The 14301-nt window shown below is 40.4% G+C and overlaps 2 protein-coding genes across 5 annotated transcripts in view; one reads left to right on the top strand and one right to left on the bottom strand.

The window, feature by feature from the left end:
* Positions 1 to 237: 237 nt before the first annotated feature.
* On the top strand, positions 238 to 3492 carry GPR160 (G protein-coupled receptor 160). The gene is made up of 2 exons (XM_084530216.1): positions 238 to 462; positions 1743 to 3492. The coding sequence occupies exon 2, from the start codon at positions 1797 to 1799 to the stop codon at positions 2814 to 2816; it is 1020 nt and encodes a 339-aa protein (XP_084386342.1). The 5' UTR covers positions 238 to 462; positions 1743 to 1796; the 3' UTR covers positions 2817 to 3492.
* Positions 3493 to 3844: 352 nt separating this feature from the next.
* The window catches only part of PHC3 (polyhomeotic homolog 3), a 36330-nt gene continuing 25873 nt past the window's right edge, over positions 3845 to 14301 (bottom strand). For all 4 annotated transcript variants that reach the window (XR_014696183.1, XM_084530191.1, XM_084530188.1 and 1 more), the window contains one exon: positions 3845 to 12369. Coding sequence is in view for 3 of the 4 variants with exons in the window: in XM_084530191.1 (XP_084386317.1) it covers positions 12215 to 12369 (155 nt within the window). In the remaining variant the exon portion in view is untranslated. The remainder of the gene's footprint in view (positions 12370 to 14301) is intronic.

Genomic DNA, 14301 nt, shown 5'->3' with positions numbered 1-14301 from the left:
TTGCCCCCCCGAGCCAGCAGCCGCACAGTGCCCTCAGGGCGAGGCGCTGCCCCCCGGGGCCGTGCCCGTCGCCCTCCCGGTGGCCCTGCCGCAGTCCTCCCAGCCCTGTCCGGGCCCTGAACACGGAGCCAGCCCTCTCTCCGCCATCCCCTCACCGCCTTCTCCTCACAGGGCCCCGCCTCGCCTCGCCTCGCCTCAGCCGGCCCCGGTTCCCCTCCCCGCCCTGCCGGTGGGTAGGGGCGGAGATGGCCGCCGGCTGAGGCGGCAGCGGCGCGGCGGGGGCAGCCGGGCACGTCCCGGGACCTGAGGCGGCTCAGCCCCACCGGAGGGGCGGCAAGGTGGGCTCCTCGGCGGGCAGGGGCCGGGAGGGACCCCCACGGGACCCCCACGGGACCCTCAGCCCCAGCGTCCCCTCAGAGCCGCCTCCCTCAGCCGCGAGGAGTGAGGAAGCTGCGAGCCCAGGTAGGCTGCTAGCTCTCGGGCGGCTTTGCAGGAGGCACCTGGCTGACTGCTCGCCAGCTCTGGCCGTAAAATGCTGGTGTGGGTTTAAACGCGAGCACTTCGTGGATCACAGGGATGCTGCGAGGCTGCCTGCAGCTGCCCTGGGCTCTCTGCTGCTGCTGCTGGGTGTGCGGGCGCCGTTCCTCACCTCGCGACTCTGCGGCTGCCAGTGAGGGGAGCAGCTCTGCAACCGGCCCGGGCAGCTTGCTGCGCCCTTACTGAGACTGTTAAGGGTTTAAAAACAACGGCAACGACAAAAATAATAACTCTAGAAAAGGCCTGAAGTGCTTCTTAGGGGGCTTCAGCACAGGCGAGCTGTAACAGACAGAAGTATGAGGCACCTGCGCTGCCTAAAAGGAGGGGAAGGGCAAAAGAAGCAAAGTAGCAGTTAATAGTTTTGCAGAAAAGCCGAGGTAAAAGTGGAGAAATGTTTAATGCTTTGCTTTCATCTGTGGTTCAAAGGAGAAGTGCTGTGAAAAATTCTGGTATCGCTGTCCTGGTCCCTTAGAGAGGGAAGCGTGGAGAGCTTTTTCTGATACGCTGTGTTGGTGTACATGAAGCCATCCTGTGTTCGTTTTTCTTAGGAATTATCACGTGGGAAGACATTGTAAGGGAAGTTAACAAGTCTAAGGGGAAAAACAGCATTTCTGAGGTGCCTATTGCTGTATAACTTATATTGCTAAAGGATGAACAGAACCCCAGTCAACTAATGAAGCTTATTTAGTTTGGTTGCCAACTAAACAGGATGGGTTGTTTGGATGTCTTGTCTGCTTTTGGGATATTCCTGCGGTCTCAATTCCATATAGATTCTGTGAGCATAACAAACTGCGAGGCCGTAACATGACAGGTCCTGCTGGTTGCACAGTTTCTGTCCTATGTGGTTTTCTAATTTCTTCAGAATACGTAGTGGCGCTGAACCACCTACCCCTCTGCCCAGCTGGACAGAAAGACCTCCATGTTTTCTAAAGGGAAGGAGCACAGTCAACCTCATTTCTGAAACCTTTCCTTAGGGAAGTAGGTAGAAGAGTAACTTAAGCGTATGTTGATCTTTTAACTCTCAAAAGAGTATACATAGAAGAACATAAAATATAGGTGTTCCTTGTTTTATTGAAGCTTTTAACCTTAACTAAGGAGCCTGGAAAATTCAGATGTAGATGTGGTAGTTGTTATGATAGGGAATAATATATAAGTAGAACTACACCAGAAATAAATCCCTACAAATATTTTTTTTTCCTTTTCAGACATGAAGCCCGGTGCCCTGTGATGTTTATTTTGCTGGCTCTTACTGTTGGAGGATGGCTGCTCTATTCTGTGAAAATTGTTCTGGCCAGTACCACTACCCGCAGGCCCACCAGCCTTTTGAAATCAGCTGCATGTTGCTTCTGATTATGCTTGGAAAGGTGTCCCTTGATTTCTTCATGTTGCAAGTTAAGCAAAAAAATGTGAAAGTTAGCTTTATGGGATACTTCTGTGTTTCTCTGGCACTCCTAGATCTCATCCTGCTGATCAATATAGCTGTCATTTTCTATTTTGAAGACTTTGCACTCTGGGGTGTAAGATTTACAAAGTACCACATTTGCCTCTTCACTCAGATAATTTCTCTTACTTACGGGATTTTGCATTACCCAGTATGTCTCGTGGCTGGTCTGGATTATTACATGACGATAGCCCAAACCTCTCAATCTCCTAGACAAGGCCAAAGACTATTTTATATATTTGTTGTGATTTTCATATGGATTTCAGTTTTTTTCTGTATTCTGAAAGTTCCTGCTATCTACGAAGAACTAGAAATTCGGAACCATTTCTCTCCTTATCAGTGTCCTCTCTATGTCAGCGTGCAGAGCTACGCCGTCTCGTTTGCCATGCTGCTTCTCATAGGCATGGCTTTCATGGTTTCTCGGAAGGAAGTCATAACCATGATACTGTCTGTCAGGGTGGTTTCTTTCGCCAGTCAGCCTGTTCTGATGTTCTCGTACGCGTCTAACAACAACGGCACTTGCTTTAAGTGGCAGCTTCTGACCAGACTCCTCGTCTGTTTCCTTGGCACTTGGGCACCTTTTGTGCTTCTTCAGTTTATCATTTTGTTTCTTGGTGCTCAGATTCCAGCCTACATGGAGATGAATGTCCCCTGGCTGTACTTCATCAACAGCTTTCTCATTGCGGTAGCGTACTGGTGTCGATGTCACGATGTTGAATTGACAGAGGAGATGTGGTCTACAGACCCATTTGTTAGCTGGAAATTCTGCTTTATGCCATTTAACAATGAAAACACAGAGCCAGCTGAAAAGCCAGGCACAGTAATTGTGATCTGTTAACGAGCTGCTGACTGAAAAGACTGCAAGAAGTGCTGTGCGGCAGAAGTGTGTACTTGGATGCTCTGTGACAGTGTCCTTACAGATAATACAAAGAAGCATCTACAGAGCTACAACCTATGGAAAAGAATCCAACATTCACAAGGACAGTAATAAATATTGCACCAGGATGTGGGACACCGCATGCTTCTACACCAGGCTTTACTGCCAGTCCAAAGAGTCTGAAGTATGGGTTTTATGGAAGACCAACACTTCCAAAAACCAAGTTTTCAGTTAAACCTTGTGTTTTTACTAGAATGTTACGCTTGTTTTAAATGGAATGATCTCAGGTTTTATAGTATAAAATGCAATAAAGTATTTTTCTAAGCTGGAGCCCTTTTATCAGTTAGATACAAGTAAGCTACTGTCATGTTCAAACAACTGAGATTTTTTGAAGTCGTCTTCTTGTTCAAGTCAATTTTTGTCGGTTTAACTTAAATTAAGGCTTTTTTTTTTATGTTTAATGAGGAATAAATTGTTTTAGTTAAAGCTATACCTCCTACAGAAATACAAGCTTTGTTTACATACAATATTGCAAGATGTGTAACTTTCGAAACTACAGGAAGGGTGATGTTTCGTTATTTCTTTGCTGCTGCTTCTCTGATGTATATATGCATATTAAAAACTCTTTGTCTACAAACAGAGCAGTAAGAGCTTTAATGCAGAACAAATACAAATGTGTTTAATATGAACAGTTCAGCTAGACTCCCTCAACTAAGCAGACATGTATCCTCTTACAAGTTCTCTTGATACACGTAAGTACATGCCAGACGTTAAAGAACAGGTTCAAGTAGAACAGAATTTATTCTGCAGCCAAGATTACTCTGATATTAAAGTAGTTCTACTTGCTGAAGCAGGTCTACCTCAGTAGGGGAAAATTATTCAGACTTCTAGCAAAAGCATTTCATTAATTTTCAAGTTCTTACAGTTCAATGAAGATTAAACTCTTGGTTTAATTTTGTAAGAGATAAACGTGATACACAACCAAAGCAGACAAATGGAAGTAGCATTTATTTCTGAAGCACTGAACTCACAGTACAATATTATATTGAAATAGGAAACTATAGAAGTAAATGACGCTGCAGGTTGGTTGGTTAATCATTCACTCAGACCCACAGGGAACAATGGTATCACACAAGAATACTCATTAAGAAAAATCTGCAGGTAACAAAAGGTGCAATTACAAGCAAGTTTAAGCAGCATAGTATAAGGTGCTTTGTTTCAGCATTTGTATAATCAATTTATCCATTAACAGACAGATTAAAGTAATCTCACTTCTACGGATTCATAACAAATGAGAGAATCTAAAATTCATTCACATGCTAGTTGGTAATAGGAAAGTGCTTTTTAAAAAAAATGATTCACAAAGTGAAGATCATATTTTTACATATTCACTGTGCTCTTCAACTGTAAAATTTAATTTTTGGGTTACCATTTACAATACTATATATCAATTATAGACATACGTTTTAATTGCAGAATTTAGTGATACATGTGCTAAAATTTCTTATAAAAGAATATTCCAGTATATCACTCCATGATAAGAATTTACAATCGCGTACCATATATTCATCATACATTTCTGCAATATATCAAAGTCCAATTAATTCTGATTTATTACTTCACCCCACATAGTGCTTCTTTCACCCACAGTGGGTAAAAGAGTTCGTTGAGGTTTCAGTGACAACGTTTCAGAAACAAAACCAAAAGGACAGCATTGTTAAAGCAGCAGAAAATGGTTTCTGGAAAATCTGTTAAAAAGGCCATCAAAATGACAGTAAAGGATCAAAAACTGAATTTTAACAGCAGTGTAATAAGAGGCAGCAATGTTCAGCAATAGAGTTTGAAGTGTTTGGCACCACAAATTGTTTCATCCTTTATGCGGGATACCGTATTGGAGGAAATTCTATTTCCACATTAGAAGTAGGAAAGCATGTATAATGTTAACCTTGAAAAACGACCGTAAGCAATCACTCCCTGCACCTGGTTTCCAATTGCTGTTCCTTAGTGCTTGAGATGCTATAGGACAAAATATGTCTAACCATATTTTTAGACACAGCATTTCCTCAGGTTATATATAAACTGGACACCCACTGAAATGGGGTTGACAAAGTATTTACAAAACCTAATTCCATTTAAAAACCAGCAAGTATCTCAGATAGCAATGCACCAGGCATTTCAGAAGATCATGAAATAACTAATGCATACAGATTTGGCAGGCAAGGGAAAATATCTAATTTTAAATTCACTTAACATCAGATGAAGAGAAAATTATTTTCAAGAACACGCAATTCAGATGCTTCTTTTGGTGTGGTTAGTCTCACCCTTCTGATTCACTGATGTACACAGAACTGGAACTGCAAGAAGCTGGGTACGGACAGATGTATTTATCGCTGTGGTTCACATTCTCAACCTGTAATTAAAGTTTACCCATCCCCATCTGTTCCGACACAGCAGAATTCCCATAATTGCTGCACTGCTTCTAAAGACATTTTAAGTTTTTTAAATCGTAATTTTACAGGGAAGCAACAAAATGCAGGCAAATCAAATGTCAATATACTGATGTCACATCCCTGTGTTACAATCAAACTCTTTCTTTCATACTTTTTGGGAAAAAGAGTCCAAAAGGATCAACCTATAAGCTGTCATTACGGCCACCAAGTAGGTAATAGCAGCACTACAGGTCTCAGCATCCAACTGTGGCATTGTAGCCTACTGATGTGTACCTATTTTAAAATACATTAACAATAGCTCATTTTAAGCCCATTTTTATCCATGACTTTTTTATGGAGAGAGATGCCTGATCCAGTTGTGATCTTTATTCTGTTACCCTCCTAACAGGCTTTTCCTCCCTTTGTACATTTTTTTTTTTTTTTTTTTATCTGGTGCTTCTGAGAAGTCATTAACACTGAGCCTTGAGTACAGCAATAAAACCATAAACCATTATTTTGTAGAACAGGATTACAGTTTCACTGCAAGACACAGAGGAGAAGCTATGTAAGAAAGGTAGCAATATCTGAAATAATCCATACTACAGACAACCATTAACCTAGGTTACTACTCGTGCTGTGCCAGCAACTAATGACCTTATACCATGCAAACATTTTACAGTCCTTTAATTCTTACAGAATTATATAATATTAGTGGTAACAGTGGCGAAAGCATTAACCCTTTATGAGAAACTTATGAGAATCCCTTAAAAATCAACATTGAATTTAGTGAGCTATTCTATGTGTTTTCAACTCTAAGTGAAAGTATTTGGCACTCATTAATAAAACTTTTCTTCTTACACACATCTTTCCTGATCAGTACTGGTTTGCTAAGGGTACAGCACAAAGAATTCTTCCAGGGAAGCTGGCTCTGCAGAACACTTCATTGTTCTTTCAACCATCTACTTTCCAAATAGAGGACGCAATGTCCCAGCTGCCAAAACATTGAGCAGGTAGCACAGGACAACACAAGTCTTCCTGCATGTTGACCACAGCCACAAAGCAGACGTGTGCCATAAATCAATTGCATTTGTGCTTCTAGCTTAATCCCACCGTCAGCTAGGGCACCCCTATTTGGTACCTACGATCAATACTATAAGCCTCTCAACAACCCTATGTAAAAATAGTGCTTTCACACATAGTTAAAAATACTTCTTAAATGTTACATGTTGCATTCAAAGCAATATCATTATTCTATGAATGTACATTTGTGCTCGAATTATAATTCCTTCTAGGTGGAAAAATCTCTTCCGATCACATTTTTCCAGATTCTTACTTGCAAAACGATCATTTTGTGTAATTTAGCAGGAAGTTAATACAAGCTGGAAGTTTAATTTTTTTTTTTTAACTTTAAATCTGCTCACAACACTGATTCCCAGAACCGTGGTTCAGAAGTTCAGATCAACAGCTACAAAAGCCAGACCATAAACTTGCTATGTATCTTTTATTACAAGCATGCTCACACCTTTGAATTTTTCTTCCCCCTCCACGCAGCTATGAGAGACCAGTAAATTATAAGTACAACCTCCACGTGAATAAGCAGGTGTGTATGAGTTACAACACAGAGGTTGCACAACCCGATAGAACAGCTTAGAATGGGGGCCTTGAATACTTGTGGAAGTGCTGCCCATGCGATCCAGGAGACAAGCACTACACAAAATGCTCCGGCCAACACAGCTGAGACCCAACAGGGCAAAAAGTGCCAAATGTGCTAAATCCACATGGAGAAGAAATGGCACATGATAGAGCTCCTCCAATGTTATGCAGAAGGTAGAAATGAATCAGCCCAATTCATATGGATCAAGGTAATGTGTCCTATCTGCTTTTGCATTTGATCTGTGTCCCAGTCTCTGATTACAGCTCTTGGACTACATTAGAGACAGCATTTTGAAAGAGAAATTGGACATAGCATCTACACTGCAGGCTCCTGTCTATAACATAATTACCTTTCTTCTTTTAATGTCACTATTTTCAAAGCCATCCAGTGGATACAGCTACCTAGAACCCATAGAACCTAACTAAATTCTCATGACCAAAGGCAAATTCCTTTAAAAAGAAGTTAATTGAGACTTAGCTTAAGTGAACTAAGCATTAAGTGATTTTAGATTGCTTTCTCATCATAATATTTCCTGTCTGAAACTACAGTTAATTGTGCAAGAGCGACTTCAAAATGTATTCACTACGAGACATTAACACTTTACATTGTAATAATGCATCTTTAGCTCTCTTCATCCCTTTTCCACTCAGCGTTCAACAGAAGCTGTGTGCTTGCAACAAAACACATTGAAGTGTTAGTTTCTCTCCATCTCTAAGTTTGTTGAAAGTTCAAGAAAAAAAAAAAGAGAACAGTATCCCAAACAGATTCTTTTGCAGAGTCATTATCTGTAGCCTAGAACAACTGATGAGTAAAAGTCTGGTTAGACAGCTATGTATCTAAATATATGCTAACAGAAAATCTCTATGCCATATTGGTAGGAGAAAATAACTCTGCAAGCTTAAATATACATGCTTAATTTTAACATGAATAGCCTCAATGCCATCAGGAGAACTCCTCGTGTTACAGATTATGTGGATGCCTAATTATTTGCAAAACGAAGACTCACCGCACAGCTGTCACTGAGTTCTCTGATCAGCTTGAGCTACACATCTGTCAATGCATAAGAAATTTCTTACACGACTAAGCTGTAAGTTTCTGCATTGATATTGTGATGAGAGCAGCCTGAAATAGGCAGCACTACTGCTAGTGACACACCAGCTAGCAAAGTCTCACTACATAATCTTCTATTCAAACTAGAGTTTACACCTGAACATCTCCTTACAGCTAAGACCAAGATAAAGAAGTGATCCAAAAGCTATTGTAAACCTGCTCAAATACCGTCACACATTTCTTTTTTCCTGCTGCCATGTCTGCAGTTATGACAGACTCCACCTGTCCTGCTCAAAAGGTTGGATTCTCACTTGTGATTTGTCAAGAAGCTAGAAGAAAAAAATGCTTTCACGGGAGAGAAATGAGGAAATGAATGCTTGCAGGACATAAACCTGAGGTATATCGACACAAGAATAGGAAAAGTTTTACCCTCTACCACTCCTGGAAAATAACAAAGAAGATTAATGGATGTAATGGATTTACAATTTAGCCTGTTTAAAACCCCCAAAACTTTGGGGTGATCCGAGCCAATTGAGTTTAACTTGACAAGTTGGCTGTTTTTTACCTTCTGTATTAACGAGGTGATAAAGTCTTATAAATATGCCAAACGTGAGGCATGGGGTGGCTGGAGAAGTCAGCAGTCCATCGACAAGGCTTGATTTTGAACAAGTGGCCTAGCTTCCTTGCTGCTCCTAAGGCAAAGCATGGGCACTCAGTGATAAGAGCCAGATCATTTAGGGGAATGTAATTACGCACCCATTTTGACCATTCAGGGGCATTTCTTTAAAATGCAAAATAAACTCTGAGCTGAGACAAGTGTAATAGTTATAGCTCTGTTGGAAGAAATCTCCACAGTCACATTAAGCTCAGGGCTCTGTGAGAGGATGCCCTGAGCTAACGCTGCACTTTGCATTCAGGAGTAAGGTAGAAGCCAGTGGAGAAAAAGGAAGGGAGAAAGCCATCCAACACAACTCCCTTTTAAGCTAAGATCCTACAGTGTCCTGCCTTCCTTTCTACATGAATTGAAATCTTGCAGGCATTACTGAGATATAGCCCACAATAGCAGCAAGCTGAACGCAGAGTACAAAATCCCATGAAATAAATCTAAAGGAAAGGGTTTCTGGTAGACACATCCAGTGGAGCAACTGTTAAAAAAAATTAACATCAATTAAATTCAGCAAGACTTCCTCTTCTGAAAGAGGGTCTGGCTTAATCTGTGAGGAAAGCCAAGGGAAATAGGTAGCATAAGCCTGGGAAAACCTCACTGACCTAAACCAAAACAGAAATGACCAATATGCAAAATTGTTCTGGAGGAATATTGTTCCAAGTATACATATCTTTTTTGAGTAAATTCAAAAGCTTCTGAAATAGACTTTAGCTACACTTGAAAGTTAATGACAAAAGAGTTGAAGAAGAAAAAACTTTCAGTAAGAGTAAGGCCCACATTCTTAGTTGCTGCATTCATGAATATTTAAAGCATAACTCACTATCCGCGGCTCTTCCAAAACCACAGAAAATGTAGTGTACCAGGAGAACCAGAGCAGACATGACAAATGCACGTCTCCTCTGAGCTCCTGGCATCTGTCAGTGATTAGTCAGGGTTGTATATAAACGCTAGCCGTAGAGGTTCTCCTGAAAGCTGTCTCATAAAACAAAATGAAAACAACCGTGAAATTCTCATGCACAGAACATTGATTAACTGCAGGTCTAAATAGGACTCACAACATCAGCCCACGTTTCTAAATATGCCTTAAGCCATTATCAATTCACATGTAAGTACACCTACTTTTTACATTGCCCAAGAACAGTACAATCAGAAAACAGGTTAAAAGTTAGCCAGTGAAATTTCTGTATAAAAATAATAAAACTTTAAGACAAAAGCCAAAGGATAAATATCTAAGATATCTTTAGTCTTCAGTTAGCTCATCAAAACAGAACATACTCTTTAGAACATATGTTACAGATATACTACACGGGGTATCTTACAGAAATGCTACAGATGGGAACCTGTCTTCATCACTTGAGTATCTTTCAAATGAACATTGCCAAACATCGAACCTTCAATTAAATTTATTTGACAACAGTAACTGAAGACAGAAAAAAAAATAAAAAATTAGAAAGTGCTTAGCAACTTCCCTCCAAAATAAACCCAGACATCAATTAATTCTTAAAAGCCTTTGGTGCCATTCGGATTAGGGCTCTCACCACTTACTAGCACGTAACAGCAATGGGTTGTCCTAACTTGGAGTTTTCAGTGGTTGATAAAAATATTAATAACATCTGCTATTAGAAAGCTCAAGCAGTTGTAATTAAAAGCAATGGTTCTAATGTTGATCTCTAGAAGATAATGGTAGAAAGCCTCTTAATAGAAAGAACACAATAGCCTAATTAAAGGAAAATGAAGCACAACTTTTTCTGCAATCTCAACCGACTCTTTAAGGTCAGTTAACTAATATACATATTATTCTACCTGTCATAACCCTTCCTTTCAGCCAGTGTATGTGCATTGACTTCTTTTGACCTAGTTCAGCAGTTCTCAAACATTAGATCAGTTCCTCTTCTTTTTAGGGATACTTTACAGTCCCCCTGAATATTTCCCTACACAATCATAATATTATGCATTACTTTGCATAAAATACAAAATACATTATTTGTAGACACACATTTAATTCAAATATACACAGCAACTATCAGCTCACGTGCCCTTCTTTCCCTACACGAGAGCTTAGAGATCTAGGCCTGTCCATAAGGGGAGAGGAGCTGCAAAAGGGAAGGAACAGAAGGTACAAAATACATCCACAAACATCCAAACACGTGTGATGGGGAAGCAAAGATCGAGAAGGTGCTGCTGCCTCAGAGCCCGGGTAGCTTCTGAGGGTGTCAGTAAGTGGGGAAACGTATTTGTGCTGCACAGAGAGTGAAAGAGTGACCATCGAGGGAGACTAATCCCACTGCCACTCTGCAGCATCCAAGCCAAAATCTCTTGCCACAGGCTCAAAGCAGGGCCTGCAGGGATTTCTGCCAGAGCTGCCTAGCAGGGGCACTCCTCCTGCTCACCTACAGCTCCAGGCTCCTTCCACTGCTGTGGCAGCTGCTCCTGCACCGAGCTCTGCCGGGACCTCACTGGGCTCCTTCCTTGGACTACTGCAAGCCCAGCTCACACTAGCCAGCAGACAAAATACAGTTCTTGGAAGCTTCCAGTGAGGCAATGGGAATGCACTACAGGGAAAGACAAGTTAGAAAAGGAAGTGGTAAGAGGAAAAAGAGGGTCTGAGCTACGCTACCCCTTCTCTTTACCTCCAGTCTTTAGGGTACACTTCTCTCAACATGAGCTAGTTCTGGCTGCAGTTTTCAACCCCTCACACCTAGGCGTTTGGGATCCTGAACCCTGAATGTGCTCACGCTTTCTCAGGATCCATTCTGAATCCTCATTTGGGAACTGCTGGTCTAGTTTAACTAGCAGCACGCAAAACTGGAAACCGAACAACTTAATGCCCTCTTAGTGCATAGCAGCATACAAAGAGTAAAGTAACTTATGTGCTTCAGTTACCACTGGCAAAAATGTCATGCCATTGCATTTCAGTAGCCTGATAATGAGGACTTTGATGAGATGCCTACATGGCTTAAAGTATTTCCAGACTTAAAGAATATACTACAGCAGCGGAGATGAGAGTAAGCCTACACAAGGAAAACGGGCTGCCAACCTACCCCATACAAACAATTTGCTCCAGACTAAAAGAAATTCAGAGAGCACAACTAAATGCATAGCATTTTACTGTTTTCAGTGCTTCCACAGGGCCTGTGGACACTTCTGTGATTTCAGTCCAAAAACTGCTGTATGTGGGAAAAGTCATCCTTCAGAATAGAGTAACACAATCTAAATGGTGTTCAGATTAGGGGGGGTGCTGGGGTGTTAATCTTAAAATTACAAGATAAAGTACATATTGGTGAATATTTCAACTATCACAGCATATTTCACTTTATGTTTTTCCATGAGCTCCCACTTTAAGTCAAAGTATTATTCAGGCTTTACCATGAACTTTTAAATTGCTGGAAACTATAGGACTACATGGTATAATCAGAGGAATACTTTTAAGTCTATGTGGGAAAAACTCCGTATATTTAACAAAACATCACAGTAACACTCATGCCATGGTGAAGATGTTGGCATATTACTGCTGGTTTTGTCACAGAGAAACTGTTGTTTAAACCTTCATGTTCATGCCCTACGATTCTTTCAATGAATTGATACGTGCGCAGATTTTTAATGCAGGTCCAAGCTTTATATTCATTGCACTCATAAGGTGATCCTCCTTCAACAAGAGGAGAGCTTGTCCATCAATTTCTTGTGCTCTAAATTCATCTGCAATATCTTGACAACCTAAAGGCAATGGAAAAAAAAGAATTACTGTGTTAGAAATGTACATCCCTAGGTGCAATGGCTGTCCATGCTAGAGATTTTTAGTTACACAATTCCTAATGCTTGCCCCTTTAGCTTGTGAAACCTACAGTATGTGAAAGAGTTCAGTAATGATGGGAACTTCTGAGATAATCTGAAAGTAATTTTTACTACATTTGCACCATAACTATTGATTAATTACTTATTGGAAATTTCGAGTCCTCACATAGACGATTTTCTCATTTCATATAAACAAACAACTGCCCTGATCTCCTAATTGATAGACACTTGCAAAATACCACAAAAGCAGCCATCATTCAAGCATAATTCAAGTAGGTTCCCTCTAGACACAATGTGCATATTCTATGGTTAGCTAGAACTCAACGAGAGAATTCACTTACCTGTGATTTGCACAAGGTGTTAATTCCACCCATACCTTACCACCGCTGGGTTAAGCAAACAGAAATGCTATTTGTGGGCTTTAGCATGACTGTCTTGTTAGTACATTTATCAGCAGTTTATCATCATTTATCATTACGTGCAACTTTAAATTGATTGGATTTTTTCTTTAAATGATAAACTCTTTTTCTGAACATGAACTAACATGATGGGCTCAGATCACAGAGGTTTACAACATCAGAAACGGGACTCTTCATGGATTAGACGGTCCAAAGTAACTGAAGGCCCCTTTCTGCTGAAGAATGCTATGGAAACAAAAGGTTGCTCAAGGGATGTCTGGAAAAGGTCTGCTTTTCACATAGTATAAAGCACAGGTTTGTTTTTTTTGCCCCCCTCCTTTTTTTTCCCCTAACCATTATATTAACTAGACCACATATAACAATTGGCTGCCTCTTTATTATGGAAAGGGCAAGAATAAAAAGACAATGTAAGAAGAAAAAGGTCTCCTAAGAGAAAGGAATCAATAAACTACAATACCAAAAGGAAAACATCTGGTTTTTAGCTACCGACTAACTTTTAACCAGGAGTGAGGACTGTTTTGCATAGCATTTACACCAACACACCTTTAATACATGACAACACCCTCTTCTTGGGCGTTACTTAGGATAACAAGAAATTAGAGTGGTGAAAAGAAAGTGAAATTAGTTTGTCACTGACAGGATTTAAACAGCTACTAAAACAGAGAAACATCAGAATGTTTTAGTACCTGCATGTATTCCATAACAATTACTTTTAATATTTCTGGTACAATGCAGCCCAGCTACAAAGTAACGCAATCAATATGAGAACATTGTTCAGGAGCTCAGAGTTGTCAGAGAACACCTGGAATGGTTCAGCCAATTCCAGCTACAAAATGAAGGTAATGCTGCCAGTAACATGAAGAAAAAATCTTGGACAACTGACCAGTCTCAGTAGGAATTAACAGCTCTAATATCATTATAAAGGTTCTTATTTATGTATTGACAACCCACAAAGATTCCGTAAGCTGAGCACTAAGTGCTTCTATGTAATATCCCTCACTGTATGTCTGACTTCAGATCTGAACTTGGTGGTTGTCAGACCACAGCGCTCACAAAGAATCTGATAGAACAAGATAAGCGTGTATATTTAGCAGCAAAAGTGGTCCTATGACAATGGCTTATTAGTTATTGTTGGAGGCTTTGTCTTTAACCAGGATTTGCTTTATGAATTTGCCTTTCTTAATAAAAAACCCACAGCCTTTCTCAAAATCATTTTGGAAAAGCAAAAGATGGAAGTTGAATCTATTTCAGTTCCCTCACACAGCCAAATTTGGGTATTCTTAAGTGCTTTCACAATTGGTCATTGTGCAATAGCTTTAAAAGAAAACAAGAAAAAAAAAAGGATGTCAGGCGAGTAAAAGACTATTAACCGGGCAACTGAAGAAAGAAAAGAGGAACAACTTTGCAGATTAAACTGTTGCCATCTCTTCCAAGA

This window comes from Aythya ferina (assembly GCF_964211825.1).
Source record: "Aythya ferina genome assembly, chromosome: 9".
In the NCBI taxonomy this organism is placed as follows: domain Eukaryota; kingdom Metazoa; phylum Chordata; class Aves; order Anseriformes; family Anatidae; genus Aythya; species Aythya ferina.
This window is presented reverse-complemented; position numbering and strand designations above follow the sequence as displayed.

Excerpts from the sequence above, each read along its gene's own strand:
- GPR160 (XM_084530216.1), top strand. The coding sequence starts at position 1,797 with ATGGCTGCTCTATTCTGTGAAAATTGTTCTGGCCAGTACCACTACCCG.